General features: G+C 39.3%; 1 protein-coding gene and 1 long non-coding RNA gene across 2 annotated transcripts; both read right to left on the bottom strand.

Moving 5' to 3' along the window:
• Positions 1-3154: 3154 nt before the first annotated feature.
• Positions 3155-3638, bottom strand: LOC117503229. Its single transcript, XR_004558522.1, has 3 exons — positions 3568-3638; positions 3307-3425; positions 3155-3207 (listed from the first exon to the last, which is right to left on the bottom strand). It is a non-coding gene; the product is annotated as an uncharacterized LOC117503229 (long non-coding RNA).
• Positions 3639-4145: 507 nt separating this feature from the next.
• On the bottom strand, positions 4146-9664 carry LOC117504483 (fibrous sheath CABYR-binding protein-like). The gene is made up of 3 exons (XM_034163948.1): positions 9535-9664; positions 5677-5843; positions 4146-5201 (listed from the first exon to the last, which is right to left on the bottom strand). Exon 3 carries the CDS (start codon positions 5136-5138, stop codon positions 4146-4148), a length of 993 nt encoding a protein of 330 aa, XP_034019839.1. The 5' UTR covers positions 5139-5201; positions 5677-5843; positions 9535-9664.
• Positions 9665-16846: the final 7182 nt, after the last annotated feature.

Below are 16846 nucleotides of genomic sequence, written 5' to 3'. Positions count from 1 at the left end.
CCCTTTTCGTGGACGGGTAATATTTTGATACCACCCCGAGTAAGTCAGCCAATCCGGACAGCGGAGCGGCGCCAGACGAAGAGGCGCAATCAGAGGAACTGTGAAATACTGGTGAGTCACTGTTAATAATTTCTTACGTGTCCAACCTCGTAGGTTGATCGTTAAAATTAAATTCATTAGTTCTAAAAGCCATCATAATTATTTATAGGAAAACGTTCTATTTTTTTCTACTAAGGTTTGAACTTTGAGTGTTTACACAGGAGAGAAAAGTGAGAAAATGTTAATGCCTGTTTGAGAAAAGTGTATAAAGTGTGTAGTGAGGGGTTTTACAGCCTTAAAACATCTCTAATAATTTTAAAAAATAACACTGACTACTTCACGGATTTTGCCTATCGCGGGTTATTTTTAGAACGTAACTCCCTTTCACGGCCTCACAGTTTTGCGGATTTTTTTAGTGCAATTTTGCATGCTTCTTCTTCTTTCTTTTTTTTACAGCGCACTGTGTTCTGCGTCCTTATCAGGTGGGCGATTGCTCTCACTGCCTCCGATGCGCTTACTGAGTCTGCGGGCTCGGTAAGCACCGCAGCGGGTCACTCACACCGCCCCCCTGTCTGCTGTGCCAAGCTGCATGCAGCAACAGGTCCAGAGACTACACTCGCTGTTTTAATGCGCGGCGCCCCCTGCATGGTCTCGGTAACCGCAGCTGCAGAGCTCCGTGACCATGACTTGGATTCTTTGCGGGTCCCGCATCCATACCCCCGTACCCCATATTCATTTGTGAACAACTTGATAACTGATATTATTATTATTAGTATTATAATTAGGGAATAACCCTGTTGTGTCTGATGATTTGCGGACGTTCATGCTGGTTATACGGTTGCAAATTGAGCTTTACCAGTGATGCGTAAGCGTATTTGACAATTTACATTTACATTACATTTTATTCTCTCTCTCTTTTTACAGTCTTGGAACTCTTTCTCTCTCTGACCTGATATGAAGTATATTGATATGCTATGTGATTTATATATATATTATCATTTTCTCTGATATATTGATTATATTGATACTCCATATATGATTTATATATATATATGTGTGTGTGATATGTGTGTGTTTATAGTGTTTGTGAAATACCTGTCTACAGTCTAGGCTATATCAGAATATTCTAATACTGTTAATCCAACTGTGAGTATTAAAATATGACGACCATTTGTCCTGTATCATAGCTACATGTGACATTTGCAGAAAAAGCATTAAGAGAGTTACGATGGATTAAAGAGTGGAGCGGGCCGGACAGCTCATCAGCGCCACCAGGCGGCAGTGGTCGATACGCTGTCTACGCTTTATAATGTCCATGGCAACAACTACAAAGTCATTTTATTTTCTTAATCTGCTGACAACTTTACCGAATGCAAAGTAAATTGTTTTCATAACTCAGCAAGCCCACGTGCGAATTAGCCAGTCCAGCTCGCACAGTGACTTATTACTTTCTAAGATTTAAGCATTTTTACTGTTCACTCTTGTGACTACAAAATACAGTATGTTGAATTCCTCCATGAAACATTTTGTACACCTGTAGCACAGGTTTATTCTATTGGATTATGTGAGCTAATACCTCAGACGTCCATTTTGAACACATTGAACAGTTGTACAAATTTTGATCGTTGTATAGTTTTTTCCACTTTGCGATTAAAAACCATATCTTTAAAAATGTACATATAAAGAAGCTTTGAAGGTTGATGTGATGAATAACAGGTAGAAATCTGTTTGGTTTAAGCTCGTTTTCCATTTTTACAGCACAGAGCTGAATTTACATGCGGTCAAATAAAGGCGGGACCTTGATCTTAGATTGAACAATAGCTCCATCTATCGCTTCTGAATGGGAAGTGCAGCTCTGTTCTTCAGGAGTGTGATGGGGTCGATTTTCAATATATATATATATATATATATATATATATATATATATATATATATATATATATATATATATATATATATATGTTCTGCTTTTCCACACAGAACCAAACTGTTTATTTTTCTTCATGATTGATGGAACTAAGTTCCAGATATGCAGAAGAGGAAAAGAAATGTTCAGGAATCTTGATGATTTTCTGTGAATTCAAAGGTTCCTCATCACTGTGAGACACAGATATTTTATGTCTGTATTGTTTATTTTGGCAGGTGAAAACATTTTCATGGCTGTTTCATAATAAATATTCATATTTACAAAATTGGTTCGTTGCATTAATTTCTTGACATATTTAAAAGATGTCCTTAAGATTCTGACCAGGATTATAAAGTACAAACCGCCTTAATCAGGATAAATGCAGCAAATGTTACTTCCACCTTCTGTGCACAAAGTTCACAATAAATGAAAAGAAACTCAAGTGACTGTAAGACAAAGATTCACTTATTATTTCCTGAAAAGCCGCCTGATCTCCTGTCTACCGTCACCTCCATGATGGTGGTCAGCACCTCTGGAGAGAAGGAGTTCAGTTCCTCCTCCAGCACGTCTTTGCTGTACATCGGTCTGACCTTTTCCAGGATGGACAGAACCATGTGGTCCCTGTCGGTGCAGGAGAATGTGGCCCGATGTCCACGGTGGACAGAGTGGGGAGAGCCAGTCCAAAACCTCCTTGGCGATACTAACGGCCGTGTCGCTGAGGTGCAGTGAGGCCATGATGCTGTGGGACAGTCCTGTAGGATGAGGCCAGAAGTCCTGCACAACTTTCAGGACAACCTCCATCACCACCTCCTGCGGGCCGAAGCATTTGCAGCCAAACGCCTCCGGAGGCATCTCCATCAAACTCCTGGCGATGTCCTGAGCCGTCCTGCTGGTCTCAGCATCTCTGTAGGATAAGTGATATTTTAAAACACCTCAGAATCCCTCTGAACCCTCCCAGTGACTTTGTAAAGACACGATTTGATGTGACTCACTGAAAAGACGGCCTTTTGGGACACTCGTGATGTGAGTCTCCTTCGAGCTTCAAACTCAACGTCTCTCATTTTCATGCCGACGTTGACCTGCCAGACCTGAAACAAAGAAAGAAACGTGCAGGACATGTGACATATGTATTTACACCATCAGTCCACCTTCATGGAATCATTTCATCCAAACTACTGGAAGCTTTCTGGATTCTGGTTACCAGGGCGAGAAGGTGGTAGATATCCGTGTCCTCATAAATGTTCAGTTCCTGCCTCCACAGCCTTCAAACACAGAGAGACACATTAGATCTTTACCCGTCCTCTGGTGGTCATCAGAGACATTTGATGGTGCTGGAGTGTGTCTGTGTGTCATGAACTCACCTCGCTCCCCCTGACCTGCTGACTTGCTCCACCAGAAGGTCCGTCAGATCTTCAGCGGTCACCTCAGGTGGGAGCTCCTGCTTCTGCTGCAGCTTGAGAAGTTCTGCCATCAGTGCGACCTTCACAAACACACAACCACTGAAGAACATATGTGACATCTGACTCAAATCTCTGCATATGAACATCATCCATCAGAATGAAGAAGGTGTTTAATTTGGACGTGACGACAGAAATGTTAAAGGTTTGAAATAAGAGTCTTACCTGAGAGAAAAAGAAATCTTCGTCCCAGCAGAGTTCCAGAGCTCGTTTGTACACACAACTGTGGAACAGCGCCTGTGAAGGAAACAGCATCAGTTCACTTATTCATCACTTTAACTGCATTTTAAGGTCTTTTCACATCTGACAGCTTTGGTAGATCAGCACTGGTTTGACTGTTTGCATGTTTTTTAATGATGTACCTCCACAGACTGACAGAGATCCGCCCTGTCCTGATTGTTTGGATGATTATGTCTCAAAACGCAGCAAACAGATATTAAGTCCCTTTAATGGGGAGATGTTCCTCAGACTGGAGAAATGTGATTTAGTGATGATCTGACACATATTGTTATTTTCTTTCTTTCTTTTACATTATGAGTGAAAATAATAAAAACAATCTCAGGTTTTTTTTCCTGATGACATCATCCTGAAGTTTAAAATTCTCCAGACAGCAAAACTGTCGAGTGACTCAATCAGCTGTCAGTCTGGTGAATTCATGTTTTCACCGCTGGGTGAGCTGGAAAATAATTTATGGACCAAATGAACCAAAGTAAAGAACCAAATGAACCTCTAACCAATCAAAGTCAAACATACCCTGAGGAGAGTCTCTGAAGATGGTGGTGGACCTGGTTCTCAGCTGGTTCTGGTTCCACCTCCAGAACAGACTGCTCAATAACATCTTCAGTGTTTGTGATCATCTCCTCTGCATCATGAACCACATCTTCTGATTCATTGAAAGGTTCTTGTTCCACCTCCAGACCAGACTGCTCGATCACATCTTCAATGTTTGTGATCATCTCCTCTGCATCATGAACCAGATCTTGTGGTTCTTCAGTTGGGGCTGGTTGCTCCTCCAGACCAGAATCCTCACTCACATCTTCAAGAAGTGGCATCATCTCTTCTGTATCATGAACCACATCTTGTGGTTCCTCAGCTGGTTCTGGTTTGTCCTGCAGATCAGACTCCTCACTCACATCTTCAAGAAGTGGCATCATCTCCTCTGCATCATGAACCACATCTTGTGGTTCTTGAGCTGGTTCTGGTTCCTCCTGCAGACCAGACTCCTCACTCACATCTTCAAGAAGTGGCATCATCTCCTCTGCATCATGAACCACATCTTGTGGTTCTTGAGCTGGTTCTAGTTCCTCCTGCAGACCAGATTCCTCACTCACATCTTCAAGGAGTGGCATCATCTCCTCTGCATCATGAACCACATCTTGTGGTTCTTGAGCTGGTTCTGGTTCCTCCTGCAGACCAGATTCCTCACTCACATCTTCAAGGAGTGGCATCTCCTCTGCATCATGAACCACATCTTGTGGTTCCTCAGCTGGGTCTGGTTCCTCCTCCAGATCAGACTCCTCACTCACATCTTCAAGAAGTGTCATCATCTCCTCTGCATCATGAACCACATCTTGTGGTTCTTGAGCTGGTTCTGGTTCCTCCTGCAGACCAGATTCCTCACTCACATCTTCAAGGAGTGGCATCTCCTGTCCATCATGAACCACATCTTGTGGTTCCTCAGCTGGTTCTGGTTCCTCCTCCAGATCAGACTCCTCACTCACAAGTGTGATGTTCATGATCGTATCTTCTCCATCATCATCCACTACATCTTCTGACTGTGTAGAATCACCCTGATCCACCTGAGAAACAGAACAAATGTATGTTTGATCATGAAAAGTTATTTTTATTCTGTCTATTGATGATCTGTGATCAGAATCAGTTACTTCATCAATGCATTAAACAGATCAAGATCAGAGAGCGACCTGATATCAGGTCCAAAAAACACAAACTGTCCCTCAGTCAACTCTTTAAATTAAGTGACTGATGAACCAAATAGGTGAGAATTATTTTGTCCTTGACTGACCAGTCGATTCACATCATCACATCAGTTCTAACTTGTTTGTTGAGACTCGTTTACTGATCGAATCGAGTTAATAAGAGTCAGAATGATTTTGTTTTCACACCAGAACAACCTCAGTTTCTGTTCTTATCTGAAAAAACTTGTCCTCTTCTGTAAACTCTATATTTCCTTCTTCACCTCCCTCTCTGATCAAACCTTCCTGGTTGAGGTCTGATCCAGTTCAGGTAGGATCAGTTCTCGTGTGTCCCTCGTACCTGTTCTGTTGGCTGGACATCAGCTTCACTGTCACGTCTCTGCTCCTCCTTCTTTTTCTGCCTCTTGCTGTTTGACCTTCGAAAGCGTTTGAACACCACAAAGACAACGACGCATCCTACAACAGCTGCAGTCGATACCAGAATGGATTTTACTGGCGACGCTGATACTGAAAATGAAAATGAGAATAAAACAGTGAATTCATCTTATAATATGAGTGTCAGAAGAAGGCAGCATGTTTATTATGTCAGAAACATCTGAGCAAACATCAGCATGTGATTAGTATGTGATTAGCATGTGATCACCACGTGATTAGAGTGTAATTAGAATGTGATTAGTATGTGATTAGCATGTGATTAGTATGTGATTAGTATGTCATTGGCGTGCGATCAGTATGTGATCAGAATGTGATTGGTATCTGGCTAGTATGTGATTTGCATGTGATTAGAATGTGATCAGCTTGTGATTAGTATGTGGTACGAATGTGATTAGTGTCTGGTTGGTATGTGATTAGCATGTGATTAGCTTGTGAGTAGTATTAGTATGTGATTAGTCTGTGATTAGTATGTGAGTAACATATGATTAGCTTGTGATTAGCATTTGATTAGTATGTGATTAGCATTTGATTAGTATGTGATTAGCTTGTGATTGGGATGTGATTGGTATGTGATTGACTTGTGATTGGCATTTGATTAGTACGTGATTAGCTTGCGATTGGGATGTGATTAGTATGTGATTAGCATGTGATTGGCTTGTGATTAGTATGTGATTGGCATGTGGGTAGTATGTGATTAGTCTGTGATTAGTATGTAATTAACGCGTGCTTGGCATTTGATTAGTATGTGATTAGCATGTGATTAGGATGTGGTTAGTTTATGATTTACATGTGATGAGCTTGTGATTAGCATTCGATTGGTATGTGATTAGTCTGTGGTTACTTTGGATTAGTATGTGGTTACTTTGGTGATTAGTATGTGATTAGTATGTGATTAGCATTTGTTTAACATGTGATTAGTGTGTGATTAGCATGTGAGTGGTATGTGATTGATTTGTGATTACTGTGTGATTAGTATGTGATTAGCATGTTATTAGTATTTGTTTAGTATGTGATTCATATGTGATTGGTATGTGATTAGTTTGTGATTACCATGTGGGTAGTATGTGATTAGAAAGTGAGCTGTATGTGATTAGCATGTGATTAGCATGTAAGAAGGTCACATCGCACGCACCATCCATCAGAAGCAGAACGTCCAAACAGACAAATTAAAGCACATGTTAGCATGCGGCATTGACGGCATTTTAAACACTAAGATCCAAGAATGAAAGTTACAATCTGTACACTTAAATTATTCAGTCCGGTTCTGACTGTTTGTTATTTACCTGATTTCATGGTTCATGTTCTCAATTTTTCTTCTATTTAGTTAATAATTTGGCAATAAAATAACCTGTTTGTCATGACTCAGGGGGAAAAAAAACTGAATTCCTATTAAATAGAGAAAGAGAGAGAAGAAATGAAATTGGCTGTTTTTTGTTTTTTTTTACCTGATCTTTTTAAATATTTGATAGGACTGAAGATCCACCACCTGAGGGCGTCAGTGGGCTGACACGTCTGTACGTCCGACATGATGTCTGAACTCCGAACCTCAAACGGTGCTTGTGGAGGAAATTTACACTGCAAACTCTTTGTGATGTCAGATGGTTTTTGTCTTTATAGAGGGATGTTACAGTCAGTACAAACACTCTGTGACGCCACAAGGTCTTTATGTTTGTCGACTAATGTGACAGTTTAACGCTTTGTGCCCTCAGATGGTTTTTGTATTTATAGAGGAGCTGGTACAGTGTATCAGAAGATTAAGCTATAGAAGTGCAGAACTTTGTAACATTAAGCCTTATACTTTGACAAAGAGATTAAGAACAGAACACTGGGGAGGAAAGAGATTAAAGAACAGAACACTGGGGAGGAAAGAGATTAAAGAACAGAACACTGGGGAGGCGGGGAGGGGGGCACCTGTCAATTTGCCCATATTTTGTACTGCTGATGTCATTTTCACCCAGTGGAGTATAACCATTTGTACATAGTGAAACAAAACTCATGTTTTTTTTATTATTGTTTGTTTTTTATTTTGTTTTTGGAAACGTTCTTACATGTTGTTATTTTTTTTTTAGTTGCGCACAGATTAACTCTCTGAGGAGTTAATTTCCTGTTGAACACATGCAGGTTAAATACATATTAAATACTTTTCATGTTCAGGATCTGTTGGCTTTAATGATCGTCATTAAAGGAGCTCGACAGGTTCAGAACTGTCTAAAAATGTTTGATTTGTGATGTTTTCATCCTGATTTTAATGTTCAGTGTATTTAAATTAAATGGTCTTAGATCCAATAATTAAAGAGGTCATATTTGTGACAATCACAATTTCATGTATTTGATATTTAAATTGATTTTGAAACATTTTCACATTTTTCTTTTTTCAATCTCAATCAAAACTTAATCATCTCTTGATCTTTATTCATTTTCCTCAATTTTTCCCTCAAATTTTATTGTCTCCAAATTTGAAAATTGAAATCAGTGAAATGTGGAGACCGTGACATCATCCATAAATAATATTTCACATATACATTTAATACTTTTCTTTAATGTATTTGTTATAACTGTTGTTCGTGTCCTTTCATTGATCTCATTCCAGTTAGTTTTATGAATAAGTGCAGAATATAGTTATGATTTGAGTTTTATGTGCTGGCAGTTATAATATATAACTTGACTTTTCTTTCAGACTGAGTGACACTTTGTGGACAAACATCGAGTGATAAATGCAACATGATAATGGGATCGAATGACTGTATTTTCCAGCGTCAGTAACCATCAGACACGTTTATTTCATCAAACTGACAACTGGTGGAAAATAATCCGAACACATGCAGGTTTCATGTTTGACAGCAAACAGCTGCAACAATTCATTAATTGATTATTGGTCGCTGAGATTGACTTTTTGTTTCTAAAAATGGTCAACTTCTTTGATTCCAGCTTCTAAAATGTAAACATTTTGTCATTTATTTTACAAGCTGTTTTACTTCTTTCTGGCTGCTGTTCCAACGTTCATGCACAAGAAAAATTAGGTCAAAGGTCAAATATGATGTCACTCATTTTGTGTCAAACAATCAATCCTGTTTATTAATGTTTATTTTCTTTTATGAGTGAAATATTTGTCTCATCACATAAATCTGAAAATGCCAGATTTACATCCGTTCTGACAGGATGATGTCATCGTCTTGAATCTGTGACCTCAGCACCTCATAGTGAAGGACATCAGCCCAGTCTTTTTTTTTTTTTTTTTGTGCTCTCATCACAAAATAAGTCACATTTTCATGACGCTGTTTTTTTGTTATTTTTTTTTTGCCATTTGTAACTCAACCCAAAACCCAAACCATAACACCCCCCACCCACACCCCCAGACACACACACACACACACACACACACACACACACACACACACACACACACACCATCACAAAGTGAATTTGTGCTCCCGTCACGAAAATATAAATGCTTTTATGCTTCTATATGGTTTTGTACCAAAATCATGATTACAGTCACCTGTTTGAAAAAGAATGATGACTTAATTTTCTTTGTCTTTCTTTGTCTTTTTTATCCTTTTATTTATTTGTTTGTTTGTTTATTTATTTGTAATGTGTTCAGGCCTGAAAAGCAGGAATTAATGTATATTAACAAATGAATGATGTTGAACACAAAACATGAAATATCTTGAGTTCATATTGTCTGCACTGAAACAGAAGTTAAAGAAAATGTGGGAATCAGGTTTTTTCAATAATATGCATCCATCAATTTTGATATACTCACTCGATGGAGGACCGCGGCGATCCACTAAGTTGCTAGCTGTTGCCAGAGCGCCGCCATCTTGGTTAGCGTCTAAAAACCAGACATAAATAGAAATCAATGGACATGATCAATGTTTCCAAGAGAGTTTCAGGATAAATCTCCATTTTCTGTACTGTTACTGTGCTGTTACATTTATTCAAACTCAGTCCCACATTTGTACAGCCAATATTTGTCAAAACAAATACAGAAGATGATCAGACAATTTATCTTATAGCAGTGTTGTAATGTAACAATGTAGTAATACTTTGTTACTGTACTTAAGTAGAATTTTGATGTATCTGTACTTTACTTCTTTATTTACATTTCTGGTGACTTTCACTTTTACTCCACTAGATTTCCTCAATAAAATGTGTACTTTTACTCCGATACATTTCTGTTAGCCATCTTAGTTACTTGTTACTACAATATAAAAGAGATTTGATTGGGCAATGCCTGTTTGCAGAGGTGAAAGTCAGCCGGAGCACAGCACCCTTCACTCCTGCAGCATCAAGTGTCGTGTTTGACGTAAAACACACTTAAAAGACAAAAACTGAAAGATGACAGGTTGAATCTGCACCCTCGCGGAGGAAGAGGAGACTGTGGAGGGTGAAGATCATCTGTGCTTTAGATTCCAAATGTGCACACGCTGATGCACACATATACACACGAATCAGCTCTCGCTGGAGTCCAGCGCATTTAACACACTGAAGAGGAAAACTGCCTAAACTGGCCTGCACGTCTGTTTCATTTTATTTTATTTGAAATTTTCACAGAGAAGCAGTGCGTAAAAGCGGCGCTGCATTTTGGATTCAAGAGCGCACAGAGCGCTGTGTTTGGTTGCTTTGCAGTGGTTGGTGGTGGTGACGCTTGAAAAGTTTTTTTTTTTTACTTTTCCTTAAATATGGCACAACTGTTCAGTGATAAATGACTGTTCTGTTTCACAAGAGTCTGGCTGTTGTGTTTAACAGAAAAGCGTGTGTGGGTCTTCCAGGAAAAAGACTGTCATCATACCTGTTGCTCTCTCATCCCATCACCAACTGCTCCGCCAGAGGTGGCTCAACCTTTTATAGGGGCTGAGGCCCCTTCCTGGTTTCTCCAGACACCACACTGGCTTTCTTTTTGTCGCTGTTTCACTCTCCACTTGTTTTGGATTTTACTTTTACTCAATACTTTTACTTAAAGTACATTTTCTATGAGAAATTTACTTTTGATACTTAAGTGCAGTAAATGTCAGATACTTTTACTCAAGGAAGATTTTTCAAGAAGACTTTAACTTTTACCTGTAATTTTAGGGTAAGATACTTGTACTTTCACTCAAGTATCACATTGAGGTAAATGCTCACATCTCTGTGTCAACACACAACAAACAAACAATAAATAAACACATAGAAACGTCAGTTAATGACTTGCCCCCAATCTCAGTTCTCTTTTGTACCCCTACCCCTACGCCTACCCCTTTAAAACAAGGGGTAAGGTGAAGGGGTATGCCTCTAGCCCTATGAATTGAGACACCCCTCCGCCTTAAGAGAAAAAAAAAATGCCCATGTCAAACTGCCGTCTTCACTGTTTGTTAACATGGCAACTGAACTGCAACTTGCAGTAGCTTATTTGTTCTTTTTATTTTCTCGCCTTTCTGTGTAAATGCAAAGAAGTAGAAGAAGTCGCATATTTCTTTGATGCATCACAATCATGTCATGTTAATTAATGTAATTAATTTATTATAATAATAATAATAATAATAATTAATAGTATTAATAATTAATTAGTAATTAACCAATGTTAATAACACTAATAATAATGAATCAATAATAGTAATAATTAATATTGTTTGATTAATCATTAATTTATTGATTAGTAATTAATTCATTAATTAATTAGTAATTAAAATAAATAAACACTTGAAATATATCAGTCTGTGTGCAATGAATGTATACAAGGGTGATTCTTAGACTATGGGCACTTATGTCCTTTGATCATATTGTATGAAAAACAGAAAAAAGGGGAAATTTCACACTTTTATAGTTATCTTTACAATGAAAGTGTGTTAAGAAATTTGTTCTAGTAGTCTATGATGACTTTTTCACATTTTTTCAGCATCATTATATGCAAATATTGCCGTTTTGTGCTTGTCCCACACCCAGACTTTTGATCTTCAATGATAAAAATGAATGGTAAAGAAATGTTTTTTCTAATGTTTTTAAATATCTCTGAATAAAATATCAGTAAAATAATCAAAACATAATTGGGGTATTCAATGTCATACAACTGTTGTGATTTTTTTTTAAACAAAATGTAGTTGTCCCACACTATTGCCGTAATTTCCACCACAACACTGTAATGTCCCTAAACAGTTTGTATGAAAGATTGTTTGGGTAGTTTCTATGGAGATAAACAGTGACATCAGAGCACATGTATATAGCGCCAAATCACAACAAACAGTTGCCCCAAGGCGCTTTATATTGTAAGGCAATGGTGTGGTGGAAATTACATTTACAAGGTCAATAGTGCCCGTAGTTAAAGAATCACCCACAAGTTTCACTTTTTGAATGGAATTACTGAAACAAATCAACTTTTTCACAATATTCTAATTATATGCCCACCACCTGTATGTATGTTCTGGGCTGCATCTAGTTCTGTTAACCTTATATTTCTTTTACAAAGTCTCCCATTTTTTGCATCCAGCACTATTTCCTTTAGAAATTTCCTTGACAAATAATATCAGTCTATTAGGACGTCAAGTTATGTGTTACACATATACGTGTGTGTGTGTGTGTGTATATTTTCCAACATTGATGAAACTTCTTATTTTCTGCCTGAAAGCTTATTAGGGGTCGAGTGTGTTCAGGGCTCCCAGTTTGTTTACTAAATACACACACATTACAGACCTTGAAATCCAACAGCAGGGATCGATATTATCCAAAGATTTATGAACATACAAATTAACGTGCTGTGAGATATAAAAGTGTCTTATCGTAGCATTCGTGTGTATGTGCATTATAACACCTCAGCACATGAGCGAAGTTACGATATTCTTCAGAACGACAATATATGCAACATGCATCCAGCAGCATACATGTTGCTGTCATAGACAACTGCCTGCCAAGTTTTTTTTGCAAATTATAACTTTCTAAACAGCGTAATTTGTAATGAAAGCCGCTTCATTTGTGCGGCTCTTTCAGCGCCATGTTTGTTTCTGTGGAGACAGCGGTAAGCTCCTCCTACTCCTCCAAACGGAGTGTGCATCCAGATCACTGAACTATACACTACGTAGTGTATAGTTCAGTGATCCAGACTCGCTCCAAATGGAGGGGTTTGAAGCCCTCCGCCTAGCCCTCCCCCTCGCTCCAAAAAGAGAATTGAGACACCCCTCTGTCTCTCGTGCCCGCGCAAAACGGAGGGGAAGGGCCAAGGGGTAGAACTGAGACTCAGCCTTGATTTAGTGTCCGTACAGCTGTTGGGAAAAAAGCTGTTTTTGAATCTGACTGATTTCGTTGGCAGGGACCTGTAGCGTCTTCCAGAAGGCAACAGTGTGAACAGGTGATATGCAGGGTGTGAGGGGTCAGAGGTGATTTTTACTGCCCGTTGTGTGATGCGTCTATGGTACAGTGTGTCAGTGATTTTAGATGATTTGTCTGTTATATGTTGTAGTTTTTTGCATGAATAGGAGTCCAAATTTCCATACCAGATGATGATGGATGAGGTGAGAATGCTTTGAATGATGGCAGTGTAAAACTGAAGCAGCATGTTGTGTCTGACTCTGAATTTTTTGAGTTGTCTGAGGAAAAAAAAATCTTTTATTAGCTTTTTTGTAGATTTGGTCCAAATGCAGTTTCCATTTGAGTGTGTTCCTGATGTGTGTACCCAGGAATTTGAATGACTCAGTGATGGAGATGGGCTGGGTAGAAATGGAAATGGGGATTTTGTGAGAGGGTGAGCGTGAGAAGTCGACTATGAGTTCCTGGGTTTTTGATGTGTTGTAGGTTATTGTTTTGGCACCATGTGACTGCTTGGGTGACCTGTTCATGGTAGTGATGTTCATTATTGTTAGTGATGAGTCCAATTTATTATAGTGTCATCTGCATATTTAAGAATGGAAACTGAACTATGGGTGGATGTGAGGGAGTTTGTGTAGATGGAGAAAAGCCAAGGGGAAAGAACACAACCCTGAGGGGCACCTGTGCTGAGGGTCAGAGGTTGGGACAGGAGGCTACCCGTCCTGACTCTAGTGCCAATATGAGTCCATGAGTTTACTGAAGAGGTTGACCGGGTTGATTGTGTTAAAAGCAGAGCTGAAGTCAACGAACAGTATCCGGGCGTAGGTGTGGGGGGACTCCAGGTGTTGCATGATGTAATAAATGGCCAGGTTTATTACATCTTCAACAGATCTATTAGTCTGGTAAGCAAACTGGTGACTGTCCATGAGGGGGGAGGTAAGTTCTTTCAGGTGTGTGAGTATGATGTGTTCAAATGATTTCATTATAACCAAAGTGAGAGCTATTGGTCTGTAGTTATTAAGGCAGGATATTTGTACATGAGGCCCCTGGACTGTCTGTCCATTACAGGTGGAAGAGTGACCCCAATCACCAGGACCCCATCTCAGGTAGAGCAGGATTAGTAATAGCGAATTTAAAAAAAATCCTGTCACAAAAAATTTGACTCACTTTGTGATGGGAGCACGAAAAAAAAACATGAGACTGGCCTGAAATAACGATCAGATTTTGGTTAATTTTAGCATCTCAAATATTCAGTTCCACTGTGATTTATTATTTCACACTTAGAGAGATACTGTTGCTCCCGGTGTGTAAATGGACTACATTTATATAGCGCTTTTCCATCTGCATCAGACACTCATGGTGCTTTACAATTTTGCCTCACATTCACCCGATGAGGGCTCATCGATATACAAGGTGCTCACTACACACCGGGAGCAATAGGGGATTAAAGACTTTGCCCAAGGGCCCTTAGTGATTTTCCAGTCAGGCGGGGATTTGAACCAAGAATCTTCTGGTCTCAAGCCTAGACTATGACCTCCTCCTGTGTAGTGAGCACCTTGCATGACAGCACCCTGACATCAGTGCGTGACTTGTCTATGTGAATGTGAAGCATTGTTGTAAAGCGCTTTGAGCTTCTGATGCAGATGGAATTGTGATGATGTCATGCGCCATGTGGGGACAGGCCACTGGCAGGCAGAAACCACTGACTGTGCGTAATATTTGAAGATGTCATCATTCAAAGCGTGCACTCAGTGATCCGTCACACGCTAACGGATCAGCGCCGTGGATAAAAAACATCACATCCAGATGGATGACAATCTGCTTGAAAGATTTTCACTTCGCAAGCATTTAGTCTCAAGGATCGGATGTGGTGTGGCTCACAAATGTGTCCAGTATGTATGTGTTCATACACACACACACACATATTATATATATATGTGTACATGTACATATATTTACACTCAACAAAAATATAAACACAACACTTTTGGTTTTGCTCCCATTTTGTATGAGATGAACTCAAAGATCTAAAACTTTTTCCACATACACAATATCACCATTTCCCTCAAATATTGTTCACAAACCAGTCTAAATCTGTGATAGTGAGCACTTCTTTGCTGAGATAATCCATCCCACCTCACAGGTGTGCCATACCAAGATGCTGATTAGAGACCATGATTAGTGCACAGGTGTGCCTTAGACTGCCCACAATAAAAGGCCACTCTGAAAGGTGCAGTTTTGTTTTATTGGGGGGGATACCAGTCAGTATCTGGTGTGACCACCATTTGCCTCATGCAGTGCAACACATCTCCTTCGTATAGAGTTGATCAGGTTGTCAATTGTGGCCTGTGGAATGTTGGTCCACTCCTCTTCAATGGCTGTGCGAAGTTGCTGGATATTAGCAGGAACTGGTACATGCTGTCGTATACAGCGGTCCAGAGCATCCCAAACATGCTCAATGGGTGACATGTCCGGTGAGTATGCCGGCCATGAAAGAACTGGGACATTTTCATCTTCCAAAAATTGTGTACAGATCCTTGCAACATGGGGCCGTGCATTATCCTGCTGCAACATGAGGTGATGTTCATGGAGAATGTTGGGAAAAGAGGAGGAATTAATGAGTTTTGAGGAAATGAAAGATACATTTGGTTTTGATAAATACGATTTTTTTTTTTTTTTTTGCTTTTTACAAGTAAGAGATTATTGTAACGAAAATCAAGATTCCCTCCATGGAAGAGAACACAGTGATCAAAATGATTAATAAAGCATATGAAGGAAAGACGATGAATCCTATGTCTAAATTTTACATGTAGTTATAGTGAATACTAAACATTCAACAGAAAATATTAAGATAAAATGGGAAAAGAAATTAACTATTGAAATAATGAATAATGATTGGGAAAACATGTGGGAAAACCACCAAACAACCACTGGTTCTCAGAAATGGAGGAGATTTTCATGGAAAAACCTGATCCGCTTCTTCATCACACCTAAGATAAAAAGTAAATATCTGACTCAATCTATACCGTGCTGGAGAAACTGTGGATCAGTAAATGTAAATCATAGTCTATTTTGGAACTGTTTAAAAATAAATATCTACTGAGAAAACATAAACAGGGAAATTATAACAATTTTGGGATATAATCTACCCCTGAAACTATACTGTATATAGGACACTTTTGAGTAGAATATGTACAAGGAAAAGATAAAGATTTGCTAAAAATACTGACAGCGATTTGTAAAAAGTCAGTAACAATGAACTGGCATCAACCCAACCCGCCATCCATGGAACAATGGACACAAATTATGGAGGAGATTTATTATGGAGACAATGACATATGTTGAGACTGTGGAAAGCCCAATTTGAAGAGAAATGGGACAAATGGAGGATAAACAAATATCGCAACCTGGTGGACATTTACCATTAATGCAGGTACAACAGAACTTCACCAAGACCTTTAGTTGGGCAGCACAGCGGCTTAGTTATTAGCTACTGATGCCTCACAGCAAGATGGTCGAGGGATTGATTCCCGGCCTCTATGTGTGGAGTTTGCATGTTCTCCCTGTGTCTGTGTGGGTTTCCTCCGGGCGCTCCGGATTCCTCTCACAATCAATAACATGCTGATTTAGGGTCTGCTCTTTCTCTGCCCCTAACCAAGGCAGGGTCTCTACATCTGGAGTTGGTCCCCGGGTGCCGGACTGTGGCTGTCCACTGCTCCTAGTGGTTGGATTGTGTCTAACTGTAATTGGGATGGTAATATGAAGAGGGCAGCTGTCATTGTATGTATGTATATATGTGC

The sequence above is a fragment of the Thalassophryne amazonica genome, chromosome 2 (assembly GCF_902500255.1).
Source record: "Thalassophryne amazonica chromosome 2, fThaAma1.1, whole genome shotgun sequence".
NCBI classification, from domain to species: domain Eukaryota; kingdom Metazoa; phylum Chordata; class Actinopteri; order Batrachoidiformes; family Batrachoididae; genus Thalassophryne; species Thalassophryne amazonica.
This window is presented reverse-complemented; position numbering and strand designations above follow the sequence as displayed.